The sequence below is a fragment of the Trachemys scripta genome, chromosome 2 (assembly GCF_013100865.1).
Source record: "Trachemys scripta elegans isolate TJP31775 chromosome 2, CAS_Tse_1.0, whole genome shotgun sequence".
NCBI lineage: Eukaryota > Metazoa > Chordata > Testudines > Emydidae > Trachemys > Trachemys scripta.
Window position 1 is genome coordinate 43,629,019 of NC_048299.1, and position 14,509 is coordinate 43,643,527.

At 38.3% G+C, this 14,509-nt stretch overlaps 1 protein-coding gene across 8 annotated transcripts in view; it reads left to right on the forward strand.

Annotated features, from left to right (window-relative positions):
* The window catches only part of AKAP9 (A-kinase anchoring protein 9), a 213,544-nt gene that overhangs the window by 176,670 nt on the left and 22,365 nt on the right, over window positions 1–14,509 (forward strand). For 5 of the 8 annotated variants that reach the window (XM_034760411.1, XM_034760413.1, XM_034760412.1 and 2 more), the window contains 10 exons: window positions 143–1,237; window positions 4,103–4,249; window positions 5,566–6,072; window positions 6,525–6,588; window positions 7,961–8,082; window positions 8,756–8,947; window positions 11,390–11,578; window positions 11,734–11,890; window positions 12,803–13,022; window positions 13,676–13,826. In XM_034760411.1, the coding sequence (XP_034616302.1) occupies window positions 143–1,237; window positions 4,103–4,249; window positions 5,566–6,072; window positions 6,525–6,588; window positions 7,961–8,082; window positions 8,756–8,947; window positions 11,390–11,578; window positions 11,734–11,890; window positions 12,803–13,022; window positions 13,676–13,826 (2,844 nt within the window). The remainder of the gene's footprint in view (window positions 1–142; window positions 1,238–4,102; window positions 4,250–5,565; window positions 6,073–6,524; window positions 6,589–7,960; window positions 8,083–8,755; window positions 8,948–11,389; window positions 11,579–11,733; window positions 11,891–12,802; window positions 13,023–13,675; window positions 13,827–14,509) is intronic. The other 3 variants (XM_034760414.1, XM_034760416.1, XM_034760418.1) reach the window with 1 other exon arrangement.

A 14,509-nucleotide genomic window follows, 5' to 3' on the forward strand; every position in this document is an offset into this window, starting at 1 on the left:
CATTTATTGCTATGACATTCTTTCACAAGATGTCAGGATGAATGATTAAACAAACTGCTGCCAGCAAATCCAGGAGAAAGCATAATCTGGTTGTTATATTAACTATTATAGTAACTATTAATTTCTGTCATTGACTTTGTAGGTTATTGAAGAAAAAAATGAGCATATAAGAGAACTTGAAGCCCAGATAGAATGCCTAAAAAGTGATCAAGAACGTGTGAAGAAAAACAGTGAAGAGGAAATAGAACAGCTGAATGAAGTGATTGAAAAACTTCAGCAGGAGTTGGCAAATATTGAACAAAAAGAACCTGTAGATGTTGCTTCCATTCAGGAGGATGCTGACAGTCTGAAACATGAGCTTGATACAGTGTTGGCAGAAAAAGAAGCTTTGAAGAAGCAAGTGGAAGATAATAATGTAGAATCATCCATGACAAAGAATGAGCTTGAAGAAACTAAATTAAAAATGAACCATATAAAGAAAGAACTAGATATCTTAAAGAGGGAACATGAGAGAGTAACAGAGAAATATAAGCATTTACTGATGAAAAGTGACAAGGCAGAAGTAGGGGACAGGAGCAAAGACAAAAGTGAGAAACTGGAAGAAGCCCTGAATGAGAAGTCACCAGAGCTGCTAGAAAATAAAATCCAGCTTAAGTCTGTGGAAGAAAATACAAAGATCACCATCAGCAACATGGAGATAAAGCTGCAGCAACTTCAGGCAACTATTAAAGAGAGGGAATCAGAGTTGTGCCAGTGTTACAACCAAATAAAGGACTTGAAAGAGCAAGCCAAGGTTGAAACAGAAGAACTTAAAAAGAAAATACTGGAACTTGAAGAGATACTTCAGGAAAAGGTTGCTGCTGCTCTTGTGAGCCAAGTTCAGTTGAATGCAATTCAGGAGCAAAATAAATTGAGGCAGAGAATGCTGACATTTTCCAAAGGCGCTGAAGAAGCAAACAAACACACACAAACAGAAAATGTAAATCACATAGCTAAAGAAGAGACAGAATCAAAATTATCAGTATTAACAGAGAAACTTTCAGAGATGGAGAACCAGCTGGCAAAGATGTACAATAACCTGGAGCTAGAAAAAGAAAATGCAGAAATTGCACAGAAGGAGGCTATAAAAAAAGAAAACAGACTGTTAGAACTTCAGCAGTTACTAGAAGACATTCAGGAAAAACACAAAGAGGAGATTAAAAAGACCCCTAAACAGGGAGAGGAGCAAACATCTGAGGTAAAAAATTGTATGCCTCATGATCTTTTGCTCACTTTGCCTAAGAACCAATTATTTTTATGGGAACTGTGGTGGGTGCACACATTTTTTAATAAGACTAAAGACATTAATATTCTGTTACTGCATGAACAGATTCATTCAGAGCTGTGTTAGATATACATACTCCTCTGAGTTACAAATAGAACAAAAATTGCACTTTTGGTAAATTCCACTGTTGATTTCCTGTGGATATTTGAATAAAACAGATCCAGCCTTTTCATGGGAAACAGGTGTTTTAAAAAACTAAGCATACTTTTCTCAATTTTTGTGAATATTTTCTGAAGATAATAAGATTGATATGCTTGTCATGAATCTGCAGATTGATTTTTGAGGCACTGGAAGTCTTAAATGTATTTTTATTAAAGGTTTAATTTGGGGCATGCATATTGATTTAGGCCTTGAATCACAATGGGTCTTAGGCATTGTGACACTCAGCATTGCACTGCCCAACTTTTAGGCACCTAAAAAATCACTGGAAATCATAAAGCTTGAGTTAGGTATTAGGCTTTCTATATAATGAAAGGGGAGAGAGAGGCACCTGAGAAAGCTGGCATGCTAGACAGGGAGCTGCCTAATCTAGTCAAAAGGAGATGCTTATTGAAGGGATGTGCCCTATGTCTTGCCCTCTCAGGTAGTTAAGCTAGCTGCAGGGAGGTGCCTGTGTCTCTGCTTGGGATCCATAGCACGGAACCCTCTCCTGGAAGGGAAACGCCTTTGGTGCCCGAACCATTTCTTGCAAGAACAGCAGCGGTGTATGCCTAACTCCATCCAAAATGGCTGGACGTAATGCCTCTATTATAACCTTTAGCCCTGTGTTAAAGTACTTACCCAGGATGTGTAAAGCCCAGTTTCAATTCCCCATGCTACCTGATGGGGAGAAAAGATTTGAATAGAAGTCTTCCTCCTCTCAGGAAACTCTCTTAACCACCACTGTATTAAGCCTAAGTCACTTTGTGGTATTGGGCCCTAGTTATTTGTATATATTGCAGTGAAATACAAGCAGGTATAATTCACTCAAAGGGATTCTTCTAACAAAGTTCTCTGTACATATATAACCAAGGGCATATCACTATCTGATCTATCCATTCATACAATCCCCATTATCATAGTATCAGAGCAACTCACAATCCTTAATATATTTATCCTCACAGCACCCCTCGGAGGGGAGGAAGTACTATTATCCCATTATATGGATGGGGCAAAGAGGCTAAGTTCCTGTGTTATCTTGAGCAAATCAATCTGTGACAGAACAGGGAACTGAACCTGGATCTCCCCAGGTCTCAAAATGAATGAATAAATAAATAAATAAATCCACTATACAGACCATCTCTCCTTTCTTCAAGAGGAGTCGTCCCCCTACTTCCTCTCTAGGCAGTCCGAAAAGCTAGTCTTTCTACCCAAATCCCATTCCAACTCCTGTCTAAGATAGTCACTTCTTACAACTATTAAAATGGTATGAATTCAACAATTACACATTTTTAACATTGCAACAACGGTTCAATGCTATTTGCTTTTAGGAAACAATGTTCTATTTGAATATTAAATTAGCAGTGTTACTCCATCTGTATTTGGAATGAACGGGCATGAAAACCCATGTAGCTGAAGTAAGCTGATCTCACAAAAGTATAATGTAAATTCCAATTTAGGATGCTCTTATAACGTAAATAACAAAGGCACTAGAGCTTGGTCCTGCTTTGGATGATTTAGTTTCCTTGCTCTTATCTAATGCCAGGAAAGCATCTTCATTGCATAGATACCTGCTTTCCAGTTTTGACTTGTTAACATGATCAATTTTAACTTCATTGTCAATGCCATTTATTAAAATTATGGAAGCCAAATTCAAAGAAACTTAGTGTTTTATCCTTGTCTCCTCATCTAATAATAGTGAGGTTGTGACAGATCCTATGGCTTGCCACATTCTAGGCCTGCTGCTTAATGTCTGAAATTTCCCATTCCATGGATCAGATTTAGAGGTGAAGTATATGGGGGTTAAATTACACATCTATGTAATTCATATGCCTAGGACGCAAAAAGACAGTCATAGTAACAAACACAGCCAACAAGAGGATTAAGAAGGGGTAAAAAAGTGCATGTGGTTTGAAAGAGATTCCTTTTTCTCTTACACCTTTTTACACCCTCCTTTGGTAGCTTTCTGCAATAACCCTGGCCTTATACCTCTTCAATGTTTAACTTATGCCAATTTATGTTCACACATCTATCACCAGTTATGTCACTTGTTAATTTGACCCTCTGAGTCAAAGCTGAGTTGAGTGTTATCTTCCATTTTCCAAGGCAGAGATTGTATGTTCTGTAGCTAGCAATTTAATGAAAACCTCAGCTTTGCTGCTGAAAGTCTGAAGTTCACAGATATGGAATGCAGGGCCTGGACCACAGATGCTAAAACCTTTTGTACAAATGCTATTGAAATAAGGTCAGAACTTTAAAACTTTATGGTGTCTAGCAGACTTCATTTTCCAGAGGCTTACTGTTTGTTCCCATCCCTGTTGCTGCCTTTTAGTATATTAGTGTTTTTTCCATCCTTGGCCAGAGAGCTTCCCAGAAGATTATCCTTTTCACAGCACTTCCACTTCTTTTTTCAGTTTGAGGATCCCAGTTAATCTAGAAAAGTGGCCTTTTGAAACGTAAGTCTGGGAGGTTAGGTTGGTCAGAACGCCACCTATTCAAGGCAATTGACATTTCTTCACCTGGCTTGGCTCATCTCTAGCTTTTGTGGAGTCGCATGCAGGGGTCAGCATCATCAGTATTTTGATGCCATTGTAATAGATGTTTTATCTGCTACTGCTTATATTTTGTACTGACATGTAGGTAGTCACAGAACTAACTCAAAGTCAAGAAGGAAGTGTATTCATTGCTGAAAGTGAACTAGAGAAAATCAAAGCTGAATCAGCTGCTGCCAAGGAAGAACTGAGTAGTTACAGAGAAAAGTCAGAAAAACTTCAAGAGGAATTAATGGTAAGAACTGGATCGTTCCATAATTGTTTTATCTCTTCCAGTGAAAAAAAAATTCATAAAAATGACTGTACAGTACGCATTGTTCATACATTTATGAAAACTACATGGTGCTGTGGACCAGATCTTTAGTTGCTGCAAATAAGTGCAATTCCAGTGACTTCAAGGGAGTTATACCAATTTACAGGATCTAGTCTGTTTCTTGAGATAACTTTGTGTTATCATCTAACAGACATAATCCATCTAAACAAGATTAATCTAAAAAGAATAGCTGTGACTCCTCATTGTATAGAGCAGGGGTCAGCAACCTGCGGCACGCGAGCCGATTTTTACTGGCACGCTGCTGCCAGCTGGGGTCCGGGCCGCTGGCCCCACTCAGCCCGCTGCTGGTCTGAGTGAACGGAACCCCCAGCCAGCAGCGGCTGAGCGGGGCCAGCGGCCAGGAACCCGGCTGGCAGGAGCCAGCGGACAGAACCCCAGACCAGCAGCGGGCTGAGCCGCTCAGCCCGCTGCCGGTCTGGGATCCTGGCTGCCAGCCCCTTGCCAGCTGGAGTCCCGGCCATCGGCCCCGCTCACCTTGCTGCTGGTCTGGGATACCAGCCGCTGGCCCCACTCACCTTGCTGCTGGTCTGGGATTCCAGCTGCCCGGCCCCCTGCCAGCCGGGATCTGGGCCTCGGCCCTGCTCAGCCCTCCTGCCAGCCTGGGGTACCGGCAGCCAGCCCAGCGCTCTGCTTCTGGCCTGGTCCCAGGGCTCTGCAGCCCTTATAAAAAATTACACTACAATTAGCTTAAAAACTTGAAAACTTTGATTGTATATTACAGTAATCATTAAAACATGCATAATGTTAATAAATACATAGGTTTGATGAAACAAAGTAGTGTACGTATGTGCCTGTGCTTAATTTGTGTTTTCAATGATTTACCTTCTTAAAAAATCTCACATGTCTCGCACCCCCAGAAAGGGCATCTCGCACCCCTATGGGGTGCGTGCACCCCAGATTAAGAAACACTGCACTAAACTGATACGATCTGCATTTTAATTTAATTTTAGATGAAGCTTCTTAAACATTTTAAAAACCTTGTTTACTTACATACAACAATAGTTTAGTTATATAATACAGACTTATAGAGTGAGCCCTTCTAAAAACATTAAAATGTATTACCGGCACGGGAAACCATTTATTCACTCTAATTTAAGAAGACTCGGCACACCACTTTTGAAAGGTTGCCAACCCCTGGAATAGAGCATTTAAAAATACTAAACTTGGTTCTTTAAAGGTATTTGGATATCTGCAATTCAAATTTGTGATATCTCTAGGTGAGAGAAACAAGTATGACACATCTTCAAGAAGAACTACACCGAGTCAAGGACAAACTAGTTGAAGCAGAAAAGAAGCTTGCAGATTATATGAGAAAGGAAGAGGAAATAGCAGAACTTGAAAGCAGAAAGGATGTTGACAAACCAGATAATGTTTCTACCAAAGAAGACCCAACTTTCACCAGAAAAAGTTCATCATCTCAGACTGACAAGACTATGCAAATCAATAGCTCCAACCAAACTTTACAGGTCCTTGTTAAAAATGCAGAAATCCAAAATGATTTACAAAATGAATATTCATCAGAGGAGGTTGCAGAAGTCATAAGAGAGTTTACTGAGAAAATTGACCAAATGCAAGAACTCCATGCTGCTGAAATCATGGACATGGAAACCAGGCATATTTCTGAATCTGAAGCATTGAAGAGAGAGCAGTTTGTTGCAGTCCAGGTATTAACAGAAGAATGTAATGCTTTGAAGGAGGTCATAGAAACTTTGAAAGCTAAAGAGGTATATATTGTAAAAAAAATTTTATTTTGTCATTCTGTATTTTATAAAGAATTTTTTAGTTCATGCTACTCCTAAGTAAGGGTTCCTATTTTGAGTCCTCTTAATCATGGAAGACTGTGCCATTAAGGCACTGTACTGTGTTTGGAATTGTGTAGAGTTGCTCCACCCCATGGAGAGTTCCTAAATCCCTCCCCAGCTTTACCATCCCTTAGGCTGCAGCAACCTGCTGCCCTCTTGTGCCCAGTCAGCTCAATAGACTTGTGAAGCAGAAGTGTTGGCCCATGAACCATCCCATTTCTGCCCCCTTTTGAGAGGATCTATACTGCCGGGTGACTAGGAGGGAGTAGCCCATGTGGTCCTCTGTTCAGCTGCTCTCTTCTGATTAATCTGGGCCCTTATGTGTCCGGTTGGTTTTTTTGCAAAGTTTTAAATGTTTTCTTTTCCAAATATAGGCAGTCCCAATTTCTGGGTTTCCACACACTGCATCTTATATGGCCAGAGATGGATGTTCTAGTGGTGAGAGACAATTGTTTTATAGTCTTCATATTTCCCATAACAGTATTATAAATTAAATTATGTTTGTATGATAGAAAACAAAAGTAGCTGTGCATTACTTTAATCCTAGCACAATGGAAACTGAAGTCACCTGACAAGGTAAAATATCAGTCTTGCAGGCTTCCTTCTTATTAATTATGACTTTCCTACTGTGACCTTGGACCAAAGTCAGGATTTTATTAAAGACACAACCGGTCCTTACTTGATGCTTTTCTTCTCCACTTCCAGCATGCAGCAGCAGCACAGCAAAAAACTTAAAGTTCAGAAAAAACACAGCATAAGCAAAACGTAATACCATCAGCAAGTGTTCCTTCCCAAAATTACTTAGTTTTGCCTCCTATAAAGGCGGGATCTTCCCCTTATTCTTCTTTACCCACGATCTTCCCATAGGAACATCAAGTGTCTGTAATGAAAACTTGATGCAATTCAAACCCAACTTGTAAGCAGGACCTTGATCTTCACCCCCTGTTTGCCTGATAGGCTTCTGTGTTAAAGGAACTCCTTGCATTGAGACCTGTAGCCCAAGAAACAAAACAAAAAGCAACCTGCAATAACAAAAGGAATTACAACAGGAGCAGCAGTGAAAATCAAAACAAAATCCCATAGTAATCACACGCTGGCACATCTGGGAAAGGCAAAGAGCATTATATCTCTATGTGAACCTTAATTACTCTAGGACAGAAATGTATGTGTGACAGAGGGGGTATGGAGCTGCCTTGAGGAAAGAAATCGGAAGCTGGTTCCTTCTCTCTGGGCAGAGTCCTTCCATCGTTTCTTCATGCTGATTTCAGCGTTAATCCAGGGCAATCTCCTCAGCCCTGAATGGAATTTAAAACTGCGGGCTGCTGGCAAAATCTCTCAAGGTGGCAGTATTACTGTCTCCTTCCCCTGGGGAATGCTTCCTCACATGCACCTCTTTCCATGGCTGCAGACAGGTGTGATCTGAGTGTGTGCACCAACAGGAGTGAGTCAGACCCATCAAATTTTTACCATAAAAATTAAAACACTCTATCCTACAGTAGCAAATAGGAAGTAGATTCAACTGGAGGCAGAAACTACAGATACTCAGAAGGGTCAGTTGGCAAAAGGTTTATGTAGTGTTCAGATAAATGTCTTGATTCTGTCTCCCAGAATTTTGAATGATTTTCTTTGCTGCTGTGTTTTGAAAGCAAAGAAGAAAAGCATAAGCCAGTCTTAAAAGACAAAACAAAAAAAACTTAGATGTTATGCAATCACTTGTCCTAACAACCAAGAAACAGAAGTCCTTTTTTGTGATCTGTTAATTAAAGTTTCCCCAGCAATTCAACTTTATTGTTTTTCCCTTTTATTTTAGACTCTAGTTCGGACTGGAGTCAAGGAATTTATCTCACCCGGAGCCAGGGATCTGATATAGTATCAGAAGGAATAGGAGAAGAAGATGAAACTTCAACAGATCTGCTTCCAAAGAAAATAAAGGTAAATTAGAGCTGATGTAATTTTTACTTCAAAACAAGATCATTTTAAAGCTCCTTAATACAGTCTGAAATGTAGATCTTCTCTTTTTGTGAAGAAGTGCCCTATATATAGTAGATATTTTAAAAATTCTTTAATTGCATTTTTCAAATATCACCACTATATAATATGTTGGCTACCAGCAAAGGCGAGAACTATATAAATAATTTTAACAAAGAAGAATGCTATTTTCATTTCTAACCATTATAAAGAAGAATGTGTCTCCTGCCACCAATCTTGTGTGCTAGCCCTAGCCCATATGCGAGTTTCAAAATTTGAATGGAAACTTTCCAGGGCTTAACTTTTAAAATATAAGTTTCTGTAGAGAACTCAGCTTAAGTTTGTAGTATTGATGTAACAGATTTTTTTGTAATGAACTTCAGGGACTACAGCAATATTTGTTTTGGGTTTTTTTTATATATTTCTAAAACCCTACTTAAATAATCAGGCACTTTCAGTATTTCTAGTCTCAACATTAATCATATTCATCAAGCTACTTATAAATAGATAGTGCTTCCCCTTGCATAACCAGCCTCCTTTTTCTGATTCATTTTGATGCCAAATTCTAGTGCTCATGAGCCAAGATCACTATTATGACTGTCAGTATTATAATTTTTTTCTTATATTATTGTTATAGGGTTTGCTACGAGCAGTGCATCATGAAGGCGTACAGGTGCTGTCTCTCACTGAATTTCCTGACAGTGAAAGGGATATACTGTCTCTTAAACAAGGGACAGAATCATGGCTTGAGGAAAGGAAAACTTTTCTGAGCACTGTTTCATCTTTGAAGGATTTAATTACACAAATGCAACTGCATAGGGAAACTGAGGTACAAACAATATTATAAGACTCTACTTAGATCAAAATAATTTATACAGCAGCATTTGAAACTAGAGGTGTATGAATAACTGATTTTTTTGGTTCACTGGCAGTCCCGAAAAATAGGGGGGTGGAATTTGGTTTGGGTCAAACCAAAACTGAATTTTTCAGAATCTTCAGCAAATTTCCAGAAATTTATACTTTAACACAGTGGTCTCTACCTTCCAGCCTGCTGTACCCCTTTCTGGAGTCTGATTTGTCTTGTGTACCCCCAAGTTTCACCTCACTTAAAAACTACTTGTTTCCAAATCAGACATAAAAATACAAATGTGTCACAGCACACTATTACTGAAAAATTGCTTACTTTCTCATTTTTGCCATAACATTATAAAATAAATGGATTGGAATATAAATATTGTACTTATATTTCAGTGTATAGTATATAGAGCAGTCATTGTCTTTATGAAATTTTAGTTTGTACTGACTTTGCTAGTGCTTTTTATGTAGCCTGTTGTAAAACTAGGCAAATATCTAGATGAATTGATGTACTCATGGAAGACCTCTGTGTAACCTCAGAGAACCACTGCTTTAGCATGTGCTAAACTGATTGAGTTAAAGCCTAGAGAGGAGCCTAGGTTTTAATTCAACCAGTTCAGGATATGCTGCAGTACAATTTACTTTATTTTGACTAGAGTTTTAGAAGGTCTTATTTGGATAGATCTAATAACACAATCTAATAACATAGCTTTAAATCCAATTCGAGACAAGGCCATTCAGATCAATGGGAGGTGAGGGTACTCAACACCTAACAGAATTGGACCAGATATAATCAATAGTTTCTTTCTACTAAGAGAACTTGGGAATTTGGTAATTTTTAATATAATGCACTTGAACCTTACAGCTGTTCTTCCAATCAGATGTTCATGTTGCCTCTGCATTACAATTTTGCCCAATGTTGTCTCTCATTGTGCCGGTTATTGGAGATGTTCGTTTTAAATGTTGGAGTGTTCCAATATTTAGTTACACTGACAGGAAAAAATATTTATCTTTATAAGATGGACTTTATTTTGTTATTTCATTCATTTTATTTCATGTTTTAGTGATTTATGATGCTTGTTTGTGCCACAATCTAGATGCTTATATTTGGAAAATTGGCCTTAAGAGGAAGGGTATAAACCTTTTACAAATATTTCAGAGTACCCTTCTCCATCTGTGCCTGACTTACATGTTGTAACAACGATATTGTGTTGTTTATCAGAGTCTAAATATACATCATACATATGTACTGCAAAATTTAAAAAATATAGTCCTGTGAGATTTTTTTAAAAAAGAACTTAAAAAAATCATTAGTGAAATTCACCTTTTAACAATACCAAATCCCTGGGAACTCAGGTACAGAATAGTAAGCCAATCTTTACAAACATTTCTAGACGTAAGATTGCTATGAAAGATGTTATGTGAGACAGATCATTGAGTCCTATTTGTACATGCTCTCAGAGCAATGGATGGATGCATTTTTTTATAATTTGAAATCAAATTAAAAAAAAACCGTATGAATCCTGACACCCTTACTTACCACGACTAGTGCCTTGCTCAGTGATTTCAATGGGACTAGATATGGTGTGAGATACTACCAATGTGAGTAAGGGTGGCAGAATCAGGCCCACAGTAAGTAACAGCGTAGTCTATCTGTTGCAGCCAAGGATTTGCGGTTACAATTCCTTGATTCTCTGCTGTTCTCCGCCCCAGGTGTCAGTGGTCTGCAAGGGATTGTTTACCAGCTCTGGGGCTAGCTGGAGTGCATCCCCAACACATCTTCTATGTTTAGGGCTGCAGGGGATTGGCTAAGGAGCAAGATACACTGGCTCTATGCCCTCTGAGGAGCCTTACACAAATGTACTCCCTGCTTCAGATATGTGGGTAGTTTCCTTTCCTGTTGCACTGCCTGTAGGGCACAAAAGGAAAGGAATAAGTCAAAGAATCTGGCAGTGTCACTATAAAATGATTAACTCTGATCCATAAAAGCCATTAGTACAGTATACACTCAGTGGTGTGGTACAGTACCACTAAGTGCTGTAATAGTCAGTGCATAGAGTTCCAACTTAAAAGCTATACCACTAAAAGGAGAATCTGATGCAATATAAAACAGAATATTGCTACATGGGGTCAAATTTTCAAATGTAGGGATCTAAGTTGCCCCTGTGAAAAATGCAAATGTCAGTTTGCATGCACTAGGTAGTATTTATGCATACAGAGAGAATAATTGCATGTATACAGTAAGTACATATATACACACAAATCTGTATGTGCACAGACACAAATTGTATCTGTATATCTGTTGAATGAAAGAAGTTTAGTGTCCCACTGACTCTGCACACATAAAATTATAATTTAACATAATCAGTATACTTACAATTCTGTTAAATACTTAGTCACTTTTATCCCACTGTAGATTTATGCAAACTGTGAATCTCCTGAAAGTGTTCCAGACTGGCGAGGTGAACTTCTGCATGCTGTTCAGCAAGTCTTTCTGAGAGAACAGGATGTTCTTCTAGCAGCATTTCAAACAGAACTTGCAGAACTGGGTACCAAGGATGCAATTGTATTGATGAACCAGTTAGAGCACAGACTTCAAGAACAGGTAATACAAAACACTACTTCTATTTAAAGCATGTTAAATTTTAATCGCTGATGTACAAATGCAGTGGGAAAGCATTACAAAGCAACTGTTTCCTTTATTAAGTGTTGCATTAATTACTTTCTGGAGTTTTATTTTTAAATTTGTAACACTAACAGGTTATTAGCCAGAGAACGGCAATGGACTTCATTCAGAATGCAGATAGAAGAAGTTTGCTAATGGAAATTCAAGTACTGCGCACTCAGATGAACAATAGAAAAATTAATCCAAAGAGAGAACAAGAGATTGATCCAAAAAGTCAAGGTTCTTTATGTGGTAATACTATATGTGTATATCTGTGCATGTGTGTTCATACACACTGTTAAAAATATGCTTACAGATAGAGTGTAGGTATATTTCCTCAGATTGTGCCCTTCCTCCTGTGTCTGTCATTTTGAGGATTCAAAACTTTTACTCTTATCTGACCAATCTACCTTTTGAAAATTAAAATAATCTCTCTGCTTATAAACTCTTACCTCTGTTACCTAATTTAAAGAGATGCTGAGTGATTTTGAAAGTGAACCCATATTGAAATTTGCATCTTCAGGATTTTTTCTGAGCCTGTACTTCAATTTTTAGGTCTAACAGCTTTGAGAGTATCTCTTTAAAATGGGTAGTCATTGATAGTGATTAAGATTAAGTTATGTATAGACTTGACAGAGAAAAATGTTCAAAGACTAGATGTGTACTTACTATAACCTTTCTGTGCTTTGTGCCAAATATGTTTTCTACATACGAGTATATTTTGCAATATCAAAATGTATGAGTCTTTTTATATATTTCCAAATAATCTATAGAATGTATATTTTTATCTAATTATAATTCTTAAAATGTTAATGGACTACAGTCATTTTAGCATGCCCCTTTTCAAAGACAGTATTTGGATCCTGCTCAGATCCTGCAAGCTTAAAGGCATGTGGGAGCCAAAGGTTGGGTACAAGAAATTGAAATAATTGTGCATTCAAGTCCTGCTAAACAAATATTTATGTTTTAACTGATCCTCACAAAGGGTAAAATTCACTCCTGTACACAGATCTGGCACAGGGCCTAGGCACCATTTTGAAAGCTTATGTGGAGCAAGAGTAATTGTGATGGTCGTATGCACAGGGGCAAATTTCACCCCAAATGAGTAACATTGTTTGTAGAATGCTACCTGGGTAAGTTCCATATTAATGATGTTATCTCTAGAAATGCTGGAGTACAACATGCAGCAGAAGCAGTCTCAGATACTGGAGATGCAAGTGGAGCTCCATAGTGTGAAGGACAGAGCGGCTGAACTTCAAGAACAGCTGAATTCTGAGAGAATGATGGTTTCAGAACTGAAGAATGAACTTGCCCAAGCTAAACTAGAACTTGAAACAACCCTTAAGGCCCAGCACAAGCACTTCAAAGACTTGGAAACCATCAGGTGTGGTTTTCAGTGGCTAACCCTTCCTGCATTGGCATTTTAGATGTTCATTCTTGTATTGCCTTTTATTACCATATTCATTTTATTGAGAAAATTGTTACCATCTGAGTTTAAGATTTCTATAATATATTGCTGAGGAACAGTAGCCCATTATCCCAATTGAAATGTAATCCTATGGAAACAAGGAAAGCTTCGTTTTTCTTAGTTTTACTTATCGCTTCCTCTGAAATACTTTCACAACCTATGGACAGATATGTTGAGATTTCTGTACTTACTTTAGACAATTATATATAAAATTTTAAATATTTTATTAACACAATAGCAAGATAAAAACAGTTTATGCTGAGACTGACATGGTGTGAGAAAGTTACAGGTAGTTTGTGATAAGTTTTATGTGCAGTTCCATGTAGCTTATGTGACTTAATTACTCTTGCTTTGGGGTCAACAGCAGAGGTGACCAGGGCAGGAAAATCATGCTAAGGAAATAATTTTCACAGATTCTCCTTACTGACTTTGCAAATACACCTCTTACACACTGACTTAAAAAGCAGTTCTGTATGTGTGTTAATGTTAAATGCTTTTTTTCCCCCATGTAGTTTGTGGCTTTTTGACAAAAACAATAACCCTAAAGGCAGCCTGTGTATCTTTCTTAGGACTGAAGTTAAAGAAAAAGCAGCTGAGCTAGATATGTTAAAAGATACAATGGCAAATGAACAGAAAAAATCAAGAGAGCGTCAATGGGCTTTAGAAAAGGAAAAAGCTAAAATGGAACGCAATGAAGAAAGAGGAAGAGAAGAGCTAGAGGTACCCTATCTTTGCTCTCAAATTATCCTCAGCATTAAAAAATATACAAATACTTCCAGATTTTCTCTAACATTTCATCCCAGCTTACCTTTTGTTTAATGTACTGTGCAAACTATGGGCTAGAATTTCCCCTCTGCTGCTGCAGTATATTCACTGGAGTTGGAAGAGGGTGTACAGAATCACTCCCATACAAGCAGCGGGGCAGAAAGGACCTGATGCAAAGCCCGTTGAAATCAATGGGAGTCTTCATATGAATTTCAGCTGGCTTTGTATCGCAACAATGGTGTTTCAGATACGAGTAGGAAAGGGGTCAGCCCGCATATACCACATCTTCAAAGAGATGTATTGGCTGACAGGGCAGCAGACACAGCCCCCACATCTAGCTAGAATGTACACAGCACTATACAGAGGTGCACATTGTTGGTCCTGTTTTAAGCATTGTGTACCAGGGCCCAACATGTGGAATCCTGTCCTGGCTGGCAGGACTCCTGTGGCAGAGGATGCATTTCCCAACATCCATGCTACCTCTCAAAGCACTGGATATGGAAGAATTTGGCTCTCTCTAGTATTTAATGTTTGTTTTTTAATCAAGATTCATGGCATTAAAGGAAATGGTCTAGATTTAAATACTTTACATTTTCAGCAAAAGGGCGTATTTTAAATGAATATAACCAGTCACTTTC